Below are 15,188 nucleotides of genomic sequence, written 5' to 3'. Positions count from 1 at the left end.
CTCTCATCCCACTAGGTAAAAAGAAAAAAAAAGTTGGGGGTGGGGTGAAATTTTATATGAATTTCACTTTTCCACCTTTTTTTTTTAATCTCATTGTGAGTTTAGAATGGCTGGAAACTGCAACGTTGTTCCTTTAGAGAGACAAGGGGGGGAGGTGACATCTTTTATTGGACCAGCTTCTGTGGGTGAGAGCGAGAGAGGAGCTTTCGAGCCCCACAAGGCTCTGCTTCAGGTCTCCGAAGTGGGTCCAATAAAAGATACTGCCTCAACCCCACACCTTGTTCTTTAATATCCTGGGATTGACACGGCCACCACTACGCTGCAACATTATTACCTTGTTTTGTGTGTCGCAAAGAAGTCCCTTGCGGGGGAGGCAGCGTAGCTGGGAGTTAAAACGATGTAAATAGCTGTTTGTACATGAGGTACGCACCTGCAGTAATTTGACCTCAGAGGCGATCTGAAAGGAGCCAGACTCAGACACTGACAGGAGCCTGGTGCAGAAAAGAATGGGAGTGGTAGCCAGCTAGCTATCTGAGAACTTCAAGGAAGAGGGATTGTTGTCGGGGCATATATATGTAACAGAGACAAACCAAAGTGCCTACAAAAGCTATAATTTAATGATCCAAAAGCCTGCAGTTGGGAAGTGTTTGTATTTCTTCAATTAATGTAATTTTGTCCTAAGTCTTATACAAATAACAATGAGTCAAGGACATACATCTGCTGAACATGTCTCTCCAGTTGTCTCAGATGAGTTCCAAAGGAGCTCCGACTTCTGCATTTCTGCTTAGCTCTGGTCATTTTCTTAATCTCATCCCACCCCATATGTCAGTTTCGTCATCTAATTGTGTCCTTTATGTCATTTAGGTTGTGAGCTCTCTAGGGCACGAACTGCCCTTTTTGTTACATTTCTGTGTAGTTCCTAGCTCCATGGGTCCCTGAGTTTTGACAGAAGTTCCTAGTAATATTATTACTACTAATAAAAGATTTTTACCGGTAATAATCTTTATTCTTTTCTCTTCTATTGTGTAAGCTTTACTCCTTAAACTATTTAATAAAATCTTATTAATAATAGTTAATAATAATTAATAGTTAATAATATCATACATTTAAATGATTTAACCTAGATCACCAATTAATTAGTTATTTAACAAGGTTGTTCATGACCACCAGGTATTAGCTTCCCCATTCTAATAACAAATGCACCAAACCAAAACACTGGTCTCTAGTAGATATTTCCCATTCTTCCTTATCTTCTGCTTTGAAGGGTAAATAATATATAAAGTGCCCACACTGTAAATAGAATTACAGGCAAAAAAAAGTATGTTAAAAGAACATGAAGGTTGCAAAGCCAAGCACTCAAAAATTAGGATATGCCATAAGAATGCACGGGCACCCTTAATTAACTTGGCCTCCTCGTGTGTATGCATTATGTGTGTAATTGCATGATCTCTTGCTACTATTCCCCTGAATCTCTGAGTCTCTCCTCTCATCCTGTTCCTTACCCACTTCTACATTCAAGTCAGGATCCTCCTCCTCCTCCGCACTGCCTGGGCACTAGCAAGAGAAACACTGAGAACACGGCTCCCTGTTCTCAGGTCCTGTGTTCGACATCACTGCAGCCTCCAGTGGGTATGAAGAGCATTTGTAGGGAAAGCCCTGCTCAGTACCTACAGCTACTCTGACGGGATGGCATACATTGATTCCAGTCAGCATGTAGGAGCTGCGAAGGGATGGAGCAGGCCCAGTGGGGTGCAGACAGAATTGTCATAGAATTTAGCTGGCAAACTTTAATAAGTCTTTACTGAGCATGTGCTAACTGAGATTTTTTCAAAGGCTCATAATTGTGCCAAATGTGGGCAAATTTTCCCAGGGACAGCAAAAGGCACATCCTTAATGCTAGAGTGACCTCTTGGCCAAATTTTAAGTCCCTGTTCCAAAGCATTTTTAATTAAAACTTCCCTGAGGCAGCCACCCAGCACGGAAAATTTCAACCCGAACTTTTAGCAAAGTTGTAAGCAACTGAAAACAGGGTATCATAATGGAGAAAGTCTGGCAATGTTAGCTGTAGGCATTGCTACTTGCTCCACCTGTATTATCAGTATGAACTGCCCTGGAGCCTGAGTCATCTGTGAAACTGTGAATTCTTTTGCCTTAATCTTTTCTCAGATGATTTAAAGATGGAAAAATACTGACAATGGTAAATGTCACATATCATGACCACATGCTATTAAATTTTTCAGGACACTGAGAATAATTATGCAGTAGCGAGAGCAGCCAAGGAGGTACAATATAAATTAATCCCAAAATAATAAAATTTAACTTAAAATATGGTGAGTGAAATTCTGCCCCTAATGAAGTCAGTAGGAATGTATTTTAATTTCCTGTTAAAACCAATGTAATGGGTCATTTCTCTCCTTCACCATTGCTATCTTTGTTATGTGCAGGTGGTTCTTCACCCTACTCCGAATAGTCCAAAACAATCAGAATGGCACAAAATGACTGTTTCCAAAAACTGCCCAGATCAAGATCTAAAGATCAAACTTGCAGTCCGAATGGATAAACCTCAAAACATGAAGCATTCTGGGTAAGTGCTTTGTTTTGTTCTGAATCAATTGGGTTTGAGTTTGGATTTTATTACTGGAGCATGACAGGAGTGGAGAGAGACTGTTTTATTCTCCAGTTCACAGACGGATGAAATAGGCATAAATATAGAAATGGAGCTAGTTCACTCATTTGCAGTGCACGTTACATATTTTAGCATAATCCTTTTAATACGCTTATGTGCATCAACCTAACAATTTAAATCCTTAAGCAGTACTCCTGAGGAAATGACTAAGGATTTTATTTTCTCTGTTAGAAAATAACCAGTGAGATGCTCTGGTCTTTTATTTCAACATCAGTATAATTTCCCAATTTATTCTGTTTCTTCCTACTTTGAATTCTCAGAACCAACAAACAACGGGCTTTCTGCTTGAGGTATACACCAAGGATGAAGATGAACTGTTAGCATCATTATTTATATAGGGATGAACAATGCTTCACAATTGTAGAATTACATAGATTTCATCTAGGGTTAAACATGAAGGTATAAATAAGAGTAATGGGATGGAATTTAAAGACATTAAAAGTTATACCTGAATATCAGAGAGAACCTCCCAACAGAGATATCCATGGAATAGTCTCATGAGGGAATGTTGGAATGCCCCATTGACTGAGACTTCGAAAAGTACAATAGACACAGCAGACGGCAGACACAGCAGTGTCTAGCGGATGTGATTGCGGAGCCATTGTCCGTTATCTTTGAAAACTCATGGCGATCTGGGGAAGTCCCGGACAACTGGAAAAAGGCTAATGTAGTGCCCATCTTTAAAAAAGGGAAGAAGGAGGATCCTGGGAACTAGAGGCCAGTCAGCCCCACCTCAGTCCCCAGAAAAATCATGGAGCAGGTCCTCCAGGAATCAATTCTGAAGCACTTAGATGAGAGGAAAGTGATCAGGAACAGTCAGCATGGATTCACCAAGGGCAAGTCATGCCTGACTAATCTAATTGCCTTCTATGACGAGATAACTGGTTCTGTGGATGAAGGGAAAGCAGTAGACGTGTTGTTCCTTGACTTTAGCAAAGCTTTTGACACTGTCTCCCACAGTATTCTTGTCAGCAAGTTAAAGAAGTATGGGCTGGATGAATGGACTATAAGGTGGGTAGAAAGTTGGCTAGATTGTCGGGCTCAACGGGTAGTGATCAATGGCTCCATGTCTAGTTGGCAGCCAGTATCAAGTGGAGTGCCCCAAGGGTCGGTCCTGGGGCCGGTTTTGTTCAATATCTTCATAAATGATCTGGAGGATGGTGTGGATTGCACCCTCAGCAAGTTTGCAGACGACACTAAACTGGGAGGAGTGGTAGATATGCTGGAGGGTAGGGATAGGATACAGAGGGACCTAGGCAAATTGGAGGATTGGACCAAAAGAAATCTGATGAGGTTCAACAAGGACAAGTGCAGAGCCTTGCACTTAGGACGGAAGAATCCAATGCACCGCTACAGACTAGGGACCGAATGGCTCAGCAGCAGTTCTGCAGAAAAGGACCTAGGGGTTACAGTGGACGAGAAACTAGATATGAGTCAACAGTGTGCCCTTGTTGCCAAGAAGGACAGTGGCATTTTGGGCACACTGTTGACTCATATCTAGGAAGTAGGGGCATTGACAGCAGATCGAGGGACGTGATCGTTCCCCTCTATTTGACACTGGTGAGGCCTCATCTGGAGTACTGTGTCCAGTTTTGGGCCCCACACTTCAAGGGCCCAAGGAAAAATTGGCAAGAGTCCAGCGGAGGGCAACAAAAATGATTAGGGGACTTGGAACACATGAGTTATGAGGAGAGGCTGAGGGAACTGGGGATGTTTAGTCTACAGAAGAGAAGAATGAGGGGGGATTTGATAGCTGCTTTCAGCTACCTGAAAGGGGGTTTCAAAGAGGATGGCTCTAGACTGTTCTCAGTGGTAGCAGATGACAGAACAAGGAGTAATGGTCTCAAGTTGCAGTGGGGGAGATTTAGGTTGGATATTAGGAAAAACTTTTTCACTAGGAGGGTAGTGAAACACTGGAATGCGTTACCTAGGGAGGTGGTGGAATCTCCTTCCTTAGAAGTTTTTAAGGTCAGGCTTGACAAAGCCGTCACTGGGATGATTTAATTGGGGATCGGTCCTGCTTTGAGCAGGGGGTTGGACTAGATGACCTCCTGAGGTCCCTTCCAACCCTGATATTCTATGATTCTGTGACACTAGAAAACTACAATAGGGAAAATGTTCTTTGTTGGCAGGGAAATGGGCTAGATGACCTAACTGGCTTCTTCCATCTTTTGGGCCCAGATCTTCCACTCACATTGAAACAGTGGGAGTTGTGTGTTGTTTCTGAGCACAGAAAATGAGCTCTTCCTCTCATGATTCCATAAACTGTATGCACTTCACCCAATCCTGAGCTGGCCAATTCAATAAACTCATTTAACCAAAGAAAAATAATTTAACCAAAGAAGAATTTACTTTCTCAGATAGGCAGATAAGCACATTCCCCATACTACCAGATTATAAACCAGATCAGCTCTAGGAGGATATAACCAGATGTTTATTTCTATAGCTACAAAAATTATTTATTTTCATAAAGTTTTGCATCATAATTGATAGACGGATCAAACCACTCATCCTTTTTCCTTTGTCTTCCTCCACCTTGTTTGTCTGTCCAGTAGTGAGGTCAGGATCCCTAGCCACATTTGGAGCATAGTTGGCCATCACAGGATTCCAGAAATTATCTGTAGAGGATATTCTTTCATCAGTCATATTTGTTTGCAGCTTCTGATGGCAACTGGACTGAATAGCTCTGGCTTTGGTCATGCTTTTTTGGTCTAACGTTTGATTTAGAAGGTGTTGATTAAAATTATTTACTTTAAAATATTGGTTCATTGCAATATCTACCCTTGGAGCCTGATCCGGAACCCATTGAAATGAATCAGAACCTTTCCATTGACTTCAGTGGGGATGTGTATCAATCCCTACAGCTTCATTGCAGAGAATCTGTGTTAAAGATGTTAGCTAAATATTGTACAGTTCCATTGGCGTATGTCTGGTTGACCACACTGGAATTACTCTGGATTTATAGTGGCATAACTGAGAGCAGAATCTGGCCAAAGTCTTTATTAGAATGTGCTTCTATTCACCACTCACATCCTGGCATGCCACTTTGTTGTGCAATACATTTAGGTTGTCAATCAATGATTTGACTGTTCAAATACAGAGCAACTAAAAACAGCATGTTGCAGTCCTTGTCAGCACTGAAGTCTTGCAATGTTTCACTGATGACACTTGTTGACAAAACAGCATTTAATTATGAGAAATCAGTTATATGTTGGAATTTTAAGTTTTGATTTTTTTAATTAGCTGAAACAGGAAATCTCTATGCAGAAGGACCCAGAGTGATTCTCAATCTTAGTGTAGAACCTACACCTTTATACGTTACCAGGTGTGAAATCCTGAATCCACTGAAGCCAATGGCAAAGCTCCCTTTGACTTAAAAGGATCCAGGATTTTAGAAGGTTTATTTTACTTGTTTGCATATTAATTTATGTTGAGGTCACAAGTTTGCTAATACTAAATCATAACATTTCTTTTAGGGTGCCTAATGAAACAGGGTTACCTGTGGGAGGAATGGGCAGAAACCATTCTACCTTTGCACCTAATGGCCTGAATACATCTATATAAGGATATGAGAAACCTCCCATTAAAATCAATGGAAAAGCTCCCATTAACTACAGTACCATTTAGATCAGCATGTATAGATGAAGCAAAAGTAACTCACGGGACTTCTGATTCTATTCTTTGAATGCTTTTTGATGCCTGATACTGTTCATTTCAACCAACATCTTGATATTAAAATTCTGTTAATTGGCTGGTACACACTGAAGTCTGAAACTGTGCACATTTTATGTAAGAGTCACAGAGTCAGATCCCAGTTTCCCATTTGAGACAATGACAAAGTTCCCATTGGCTCCAAGGGCAGCAGAATCGGGCTCTATGTTTTTGTTCCATAAACCAAGACCCCATTACCCAGGTTAGCATATTATGTAGAATTGTGCGTGTACTACAATGGAAGCCTGTACATTCGCAAAGAGTAAGTGTTCATATGGGATCGCTTTTGACAGACAGGACTACCAGCATAACAGAAAATTACTATCTATGTATTTATTGGTGCAGAAAAAAGGCAAAGGTGTCAGATATCTTGAGAAAAACATGTTGATACAGTACACCACAGTCCCGTTGAATAAAACCGGTAAACCACACTGGATGATGTCTCTGTGTTTATTATTATTATTATTATAACGACTACTATTATGTTTGCCAGTGTCTTTATTATGGATTGCAATGGCAGCTACAGCAGGTGCTTCATCACGGAGATTAAGCACAAAATTAGTTTTAAAAGCCCTAATTCTTCCTTTATAGGCGTGATGAATTCACTTCCTTATTAGAGAGAGTTCATTTCATCTGAGTTATGGTAACCAGGTAGATGTCTAGAGATTCGCCTTAAATTTATCAACCAGGTTATTTAGTTGAGTCAGTTCGAATTCTACAGTCCCAGTTTTTGATGTTTTGAGTAACCCTTCTGTTTGACAGCTCCCCTCAACAAAATGGGTTTGTAAAGGCTAGAAAGTAATGTTAAGGTGTTTCCAAGATCTTCCACTGCAAATATCATCTGTTCCCACTTGACTGTACAGTAGCTGTTCTGTAAAGTTAAAGGACCCCTATAGTCAATAACTCCAAAAATGTCCTTTCCTAATTCACACGGCCAACTTCTTTGAGTTGTACAGCTTTTATAGCAGATCAGATCACTTATGCTCCTTACACTCATCCTTACTATTTATTTTTTTTCTTTTAAAGAACAAAAAAACAAAAAAGGGAGAGAAAGTTATGCTGAATAGGTACATTTTGCCTTTTTAAAACGTGGCCATAAAAATAGACAGTAATATGAAATTCTCTCAATAAATCATCCCACAAAGAGCTGATAGTGTGAATCCGTGAAGGTTGGTTTCTGGAATTGCCTGCTTGTGTTAGTTCTGGATCCTATTATGTCATCAATATTCCTCTGAAATTTGATCATAGTGGGCCTGATTCTGCTGTCACTTAAGGCCCAGTCCAATGCTCATTGAAGTCTAGGGAAGGACTTCCATTGTCTTCTACAAATTTTGGATCAAGCCCTTTATCATGTTTAACTCCTGATTTACACCAGAGTAATCAAGAGGCGAATCAGCCGCTTCATGTTTGAGAGTTAGCAGATAATGAAATCAAGGCAATTATTGTACATAACACACATTTTCCTGCTTTCATTTTACCAGTTCTCCATTTAAGAGATTTATAGCACATTGGAGATTATGTAAATGTTCCCTGACATTAATAATGAGTCTATAATAGCTTTTTATGTTGCTATCTTTACAGCTTATTTTGACAGTAGAAATCACAAACATGTTCTTTGCTAACTGTGCATAGTTTGAGACCCTTGTAATTCTTCCTGGTTTTGTGTTGGCTTCCTTGCCGAGCTGTGGAGCAATGACACTAAAAAGCAATAGGAGAATAAGCAGTATGTGTATACTGAATTCAGCTATTCTGTATTTTTTTCCCTAGATACTTATGGGCCATTGGTAAAAACGTTTGGAAGAGATGGAAGAAAAGGTTCTTTGTGCTGGTCCAGGTAACATTTTAGCTAAAAATTAATGTTAAATTTAAGACTGTTCAGTGGATTTAAGTTTGTTTTCATAATAATTTTAATTTTAACACTAATTGGTGGTATTGTTAAATCTGTCCTCATAATAATCTGATTTTTTTGTAAAACATTTTCTAAAGTATCATTTGGGTGGCAGTGGGGTTCTCGACTGTCTCATAGAGCAAAAGTTCTGAAGGAAAATAGCCTCTTGAGGACACATCAGCTCGCAACCTCCAAATCCAATTCCATAGCATTCCTGCAGCTACCGTGGTGTTTGGTAACATGAGGAAGTAATATTAGGGCAGGGTTACTGAGATAAGAGGAAATAAATTCACTCTACTGTGATCTGTGCTATTGGGTGAAGATTCTCCATTTTGTACCTGTGGGATGAAATTCTGGCTCCTCTGAAGTCAATGGAAACTTTGCCATTGTCAATCATGGGGCTCGTATTTTACCCAGATGTTTATCTCCTCTCCCTGCGTTTAAGCCATCACAATGATCAGTACTGAACATCCTCTCATTCAGCCCTTACTGGTCACTGTGCAATGTCTTTCTTTCTTCCTATACTTTTTTTTTTTTACCCCTCCACTTTTAGTGTCATCTCTAAGTTCAATCATAGAATCATAGAATATCAGGGTTGGAAGGGACCTCAGGAGGTCATCTAGTCCAACCCCCTGCTCAAAGCAGGACCAATCCCCAATCAAATCATCCCAGCCAAGGCTTTGTCAAGCCTGACCTTAAAAACTTCCAAGGAAGGAGATTCTACCACCTCCCTAGGTAACGCATTCCAGTGTTTCACCACCCTCCTAGTGAAAAAGTTTTTCCTAATATCCAACCTAAACCTCCCCCACTGCAACTTGAGACCATTACTCCTTGTCCTGTCCTCTTCTACCACTGAGAATAGTCTAGAACCATCCTCTCTGGAACCACCTCTCAGGTAGTTGAAAGCAGCTATCAAATCCCCCCTCATTCTTCTCTTCCGCAGACTAAACAATCCCAGTTCCCTCAGCCTCTCCTCATAAGTCATGTGTTCCAGACCCCTAATCATTTTTGTTGCCCTTCGCTGGACTCTCTCCAATTTATCCACATCCTTCTTGTAGTGTGTGGCCCAAAACTGGACACAGTACTCCAGATGAGGCCTCACCAATGTCGAATAGAGGGGAACGATCACATCCCTCGATCTGCTGGCTATGCCCCTACTTATACATCCCAAAATGCCATTGGCCTTCTTGGCAACAAGGGCACACTGCTGACTCATATCCAGCTTCTCGTCCACTGTAACCCCTAGGTCCTTTTCCCCAGAACTGCTGCCTAGCCATTCGGTCCCTAGTCTGTAGCTGTGCATTGGGTTCTTCCGTCCTAAGTGCAGGACCCTGCACTTATCCTTATTGAACCTCATCAGGTTTCTTTTGGCCCAATCCTCCAATTTGTCTAGGTCCCTCTGTATCCTATCTCTGCCCTCCAGCGTATCTACCACTCCTCCCAGTTTAGTATCATCTGCAAATTTGCTGAGAGTGCAATCCACACCATCCTCCAGATCATTTATGAAGATATTGAACAAAACCGGCCCCAGGACCGACCCCTGGGGCACTCCACTTGACACCGGCTGCCAACTAGACATGGAGCCATTGATCACTACCCGTTGAGCCCGACAATCTAGCCAACTTTCTACCCACCTTATAGTGCATTCATCCAGCCCATACTTCTTTAACTTGCTGACAAGAATACTGTGGGAGACCGTGTCAAAAGCTTTGCTAAAGTCAAGAAAGAATACATCCACTGCTTTCCCTTCATCCACAGAATCAATCATGGTTGAGTTTGGTTCAAAGAAACCAAAAAAACAAAAACAAACCAGGCAGAAAGCAGGTGCCAACCTGCAGAGACTTGTTTGGGTTTTTTGTTAAGTGAGTTGGTCCAAAAAGTCCCCTGTAAACTCTAGAAGAGTCTTGGTCTGGGCAACAGCTGGGTAGGAAGGGTGTCTGCTTGGAGTGTTTGATCCTTCACCATTGTCAGAGAAGCAGTTCCACTGACCATCTGGAAATGTTGTATAAAGTAGCAGTGGTCTGTCAGTCACAGCTTCAGGACTCTATCTACTCTGGCTAGACAAAGCAGCTGGGAACCTAGCATATCCAGCTCCACTGACGATTCCCCCAGTGGAGTGGACATGTCTAAGAAAAATGAAGTGTGGGCCAGGGTGGATTTGGGGTGTAGCCATGCCCATATGTTGCCTTTGGAGCTGTTGTCAGGTGTAAGTTAGAACAGCCCTGAAGTGAACCACTAAGGTAGAAAAAAGCCATCATGGGCCATGGTCCTGTGCTGAGAACAGCTTGGCCAGACCAGAGAATCCAGGCCAGAGAGAGAGAGAGAGAGAGAATGTAAGGCCTGATTCTGATTTCATTTACCCCAGTGCAGGTCAGGAGTAATCAAGTTAATGGGTGTAATCTTGCTCCCATTGAAGTCAGTGGCAAACTTTCAGTAGGGTTAGGATTTCACTCCATGTGTGGAACTGGAGGATTTGATTCTCATTTTGCACAAAGTTTCAAATTTCAGTCTGAATTCCATTGCCTCTGCCGTTTAACTTAATACTCTTGTACATTTTAAGGCGGGAACCAAAATGGATTACAACTTCCATGTCCTGCCGCTCACTCTTTATGTGTATAAATCTTAATTTAAAAAGAGGTCATTCTGCTTTGGTGCTAGTCAATGTTTTCATTAGTAACTCTGATAATGGAATGAAGAGTATGCTCATAAAATTTGCGGACTACACCAAGCTGGGCGGGGTTGCAAGCACTTTGGTGGGAAAGAGTAGAATTCAAAATGACTTTAACAGACTGGAGAAATGTTCTGAATTCAAAAAGATTAAATTCAGTAAAGATAAAAGGGAAAAGTACTTCACTTAAGAAGGAAAAATCCAATGAACAACTACAAAATGGAAAATAACTGGATGGGTGGCATTATGGCTGAAAAGGATCTGGGGGTTGTAGTGGATCAAAAATTGAATCTGAGTCAACACTGTGATGCAGTGGCCAATATAATTCTGGGGTGTGTTAACAGGAGTGTCATGTGTAAGACACGGGTGCTGAAAGTCCTGCTCTACTCTGCACTGATGAGGCCTCAGCTGGAGTACAGTGTCCAGTTCTGGGCCCACACTTTAGGAACAATGTGGACATATTGGAGAGAGTCCAGAGGAGAGCAACAAAAATAATAAAAGGTTTAGAAAACCGGACCTCTGAGGAAAGGTTAAAGAACTGGACATGTTTAGTCTTAAGAAAAGAAGGAGGAACCTGATAACAGTCTTCAAATATGTTAAGGGCTGTTATGAAGAGGACAGTGATCAGTTGTTCTCCATGTCAACTGAAGGTAAGACAAGAAGTAGTGGGCTCAATGTACAGCAAGGGAGATTTAGGAAACACTTTCTAATTCTAAGGTTAGTGGAACAGGCTTCTGAGGGAGGTTGTGGAGTCTCCGTCACTGGAGGTTTTAAGAACAAGTTGGGCAAACACCTGCTTCTGCCTCAGTACAAAGGGCTGGACTTGATGCCGTCTTGAGACCCCGTCCAGCCCTGTGTGGCTCTGATTCTATGGCACATTGTTAAAAATGCCAGTTTACACAAAAATGCCAGCTAGCAGAACTGCAGCAGGGTTAAACCAGCAGAGAGAGGATTGCTTAGCATTGTCACTGTAGACAAAGCCACACTGGTTTCGATGGTCATTGGGAGCCCTTGGTATCTTGCAGGAAGTACTCAGTAGGTCACAGGGCTGGGCTCTCAGAAATTAAACCTTAAACTGTTTCAGGCTTAATTGCTGATAAAGGAAACTACTATGTCAAGGCATTTGGGGAGAGAACAAAGCATTCGTAATGACTCTTTATGTGCAGAAGACACAGAAACATATGCTTAGCTAATATGATGGTAAATATTTTAGGATGCTGTTTTCTATATTATATTATATTATATTATATTATATTACATTATATCTGATTTAACAACCATATGGCAATATAATTGACAGTGAAGCAATTGGATTTTCCTTTAGCACTGAATTATACTTATCAATTCAAACTTTGTCTCTTCTTTTCTTGTGCACTGGAATTCTCCAAACTAAACGCCTTACTCAGAGAGGTAGCTCTTAATCCAGAGCTCCTCCTTCCTTGCAAGCTCCTCTGGGCAGGTGCCTTTGACACTGCTTGGAAAGCAAGGTCTGGGCATTATTAGAAATAAATAAATTAAGAATAATTGTGGGTAAGCATTTGCAGGGTTGGACCCTAATCTCCTCATCTAATGAGAAAACCCAATCCCATTTGTCTCACACTGAGTCCTTATTCTGATCCTTTCTACCTCATTATAATTATTTGTATGATTTTTGGATTTTGTGTATTCCTTAGCATGAATTTCACTACTAATCACATATGCGGGCATCCCATATGTGAGAGCATGGCTTAAACACATGAAGCCAGGCCACCTTTTCTAATGTCACTAGGTCTCTATTCTTCAAATGGCATGAGTAAGATCATAATTTGGCCTAGTGGGACAGTTCGCTTGAGTAAGGCAAACAGGATTTAGCTGCTGAGAAAATGGCACTTCTGTAGTCAGTCTCAGAAATTCCCACTGCCGTAACAACTGCTCTGTTATGTCACTTTGTTAATGTGAAATGTTCTGCTGTATGTCAAATATAAACAACAAATGCACACTGTCCTGTCCCTTAGATGTAGCTCAGGCCCATTGAACTTGTCAGCAGGCAATACAGATAGAATAAAAATATTTTGATCTCCGTATGTTTGTCATTTGCTTTTCATGGGATGCTAAGGATGGCTGCTGGTATTAACACTGATTGGAAGCAAAGGCACTGGTTGGTGCCTGTAATTCACTGGATTCTTCTAAATGTACTGAGCGTGATAATGGTTAATTATATAGAGAATGAAGGATGGGGAGCGGGGACTCATGAGACTAGTCACCTGTTGTGGGGTTCTGCAGAGTCTCCAGAAACATTCAAAACATACCTGTGTCTTTTGATGCAACATCTAGTTAGGATGGGTCTTATGTACCATATATATTGTTGGGCGAGAGGGAGAGGTGTCCTTGACCTGTCTTCCCTTCTGCTGGTTATATTTAGCCATGTGGGGAGGATTAGACTTCCTATCTGATTTTTTATGTGTGGGTTGTAATTTTAATGTTTCTAAAGGACTCCAAGAGAAGGATAGGGGATCTTTTAAGCAGTGGTCCTGCCATTGGATCAGCATGGGTGCAAGGAGCTGCCTATATGGCTACAACTGCAATGCCCAATTGTGGCATTTTTTAATTTTATATAAATCCGAACGAATCAATAAAAACGGTTGCCTTCTATTCTTCTGTCCTCTCCCCCCCCCCACTTTGCTCCTTCTTTTGCTTCTCCTCTCCCCTCCGTTCACGTCCAGTGTATGCTGCCAGTGCAGCTTCAGCCCCACCATAAGTAATTTTTACTATGGGGTCTGAGAGCAGTTAAGCTATTTCCCTCTCCATTTGGAGGGGAGAGCAAATCACAGGCATGATGTCACAGGAGAAATTCGCAGGGGTGGTATTACTACCACGTATTAGCCCTTTGTTCAGCAGGTGGTCAGGTGTTTCATGGATTGCAGGTATTTATTAGAGTGCTTGATGCGCATCTGGTATGTTTTATATGGGATAAAAAGTGGCTGCCATTCAGCGGAATAGGATATTGCACAGGAAGTCAGACGGAGATGCTTTCCAGGAGGCAAGTCTACTTTCAGTTGTCTTCAGGGTGAAAGTGCAGTTATGATTTTACTCACATTTAAAAATGTGAGAGGAGAGTAATAATTCATTTATAGTTCGGCTAAAACAATCATTTCCATTTTTTGCTGGGGCTCTCTGCATATAAGTGCTCAGATAATTCAGTGATGAGGGCTATGAAAGTCCCTAAATGGATGGATAGATCAATGATTAGCTGGTGTGTAGAGGAGAAAGAGTTCCTGTGCTCAGTTTCTATGCTTTGTGTATTATAGTATACACTCCCCTTCAGTGTGCAGGTGTGTGTCACTGGCTTTGCTAACACACCTCCATGTATTAGAGGACAGGATTGAAGCCAATAGATACAATTTTCTCTTGAGTGTGTCGCCCACCCCCCCTTCTAGCATGTGCCACCCTTTCAGATGAGCAGCAGAAGAGCAGAATACTGATTAGATGTAAATTACATGGCAGAGACTCGTTACTTGCCTCATTTTAAATTCCAAGATATGCAGTGCGAAAGTGATGGCAGAATATGGCCCTAAGGTTGGATGGAAACAACCTCGCAAGTGAGGAAACTGCTTGGTAAAGTCAATTCTAATGCCAGTGGCCGTGGTAAGCAGTGAAAGCTTTTAGATCAAAGCTTTTTTACCATGACTGGTTGAAAATGAATGCGACTGGTTGGTCGCATTCATCCTAGTGTATATGAGACCATCACTCTCTCTATAAATGTCTCCTAACTGGCTGCTTCAGCTAAACGTACTCAGCATGCGAATTTCAACCAGCTGGCTGCTGTGGTCCTTGAGAGGCAATATAAAATGCTTAGAGCATGCAGAGCTGGAATTCGTGTATAGCATACAGTAATGCACTGCAGGACATAGTGAAATGAACAGGAGTTAATACTCACATTGGTTTTATTGGCTACAATAGAAAATTCACAATTGATTGTAATTCGTGAGGGTAAGAGAATTAATTCCTTTGAGATTTCAGACTGAATCTATTTTTGTCATGTTTCAGAGTAGCAGCCGTGTTAGTCTGTATCCGCAAAAAGAACAGGAGGACTTGTGGCACCTTAGAGACTAACAAATTGATTTGAGCATAAGCTTTCGTGAGCTACAGCTGACTTATTTGTTAGTCTCTAAGGTGCCACAAATACGTCTTTTATTTTTGTCATGTCATCTTCGCGATAACCCCATTTTGATTCTCTGGCAGCATGTGGGAAGTAA

The 15,188-nt window shown here is 41.3% G+C and overlaps 1 protein-coding gene across 14 annotated transcripts in view; it reads left to right on the top strand.

Annotated features, from left to right (window-relative positions):
• CADPS (calcium dependent secretion activator) overlaps positions 1-15,188 on the top strand; it is a 374,509-nt gene that overhangs the window by 216,730 nt on the left and 142,591 nt on the right. For all 14 annotated transcript variants that reach the window (XM_074957378.1, XM_074957382.1, XM_074957385.1 and 11 more), the window contains exons 8-9: positions 2,445-2,584; positions 8,165-8,231. In XM_074957378.1, coding sequence (XP_074813479.1) covers positions 2,445-2,584; positions 8,165-8,231 — 207 coding nt within the window. The remainder of the gene's footprint in view (positions 1-2,444; positions 2,585-8,164; positions 8,232-15,188) is intronic.

Source organism: Natator depressus, chromosome 7, assembly GCF_965152275.1.
Source record: "Natator depressus isolate rNatDep1 chromosome 7, rNatDep2.hap1, whole genome shotgun sequence".
Classification (NCBI taxonomy): Eukaryota; Metazoa; Chordata; order Testudines; family Cheloniidae; genus Natator; species Natator depressus.
This window is presented reverse-complemented; position numbering and strand designations above follow the sequence as displayed.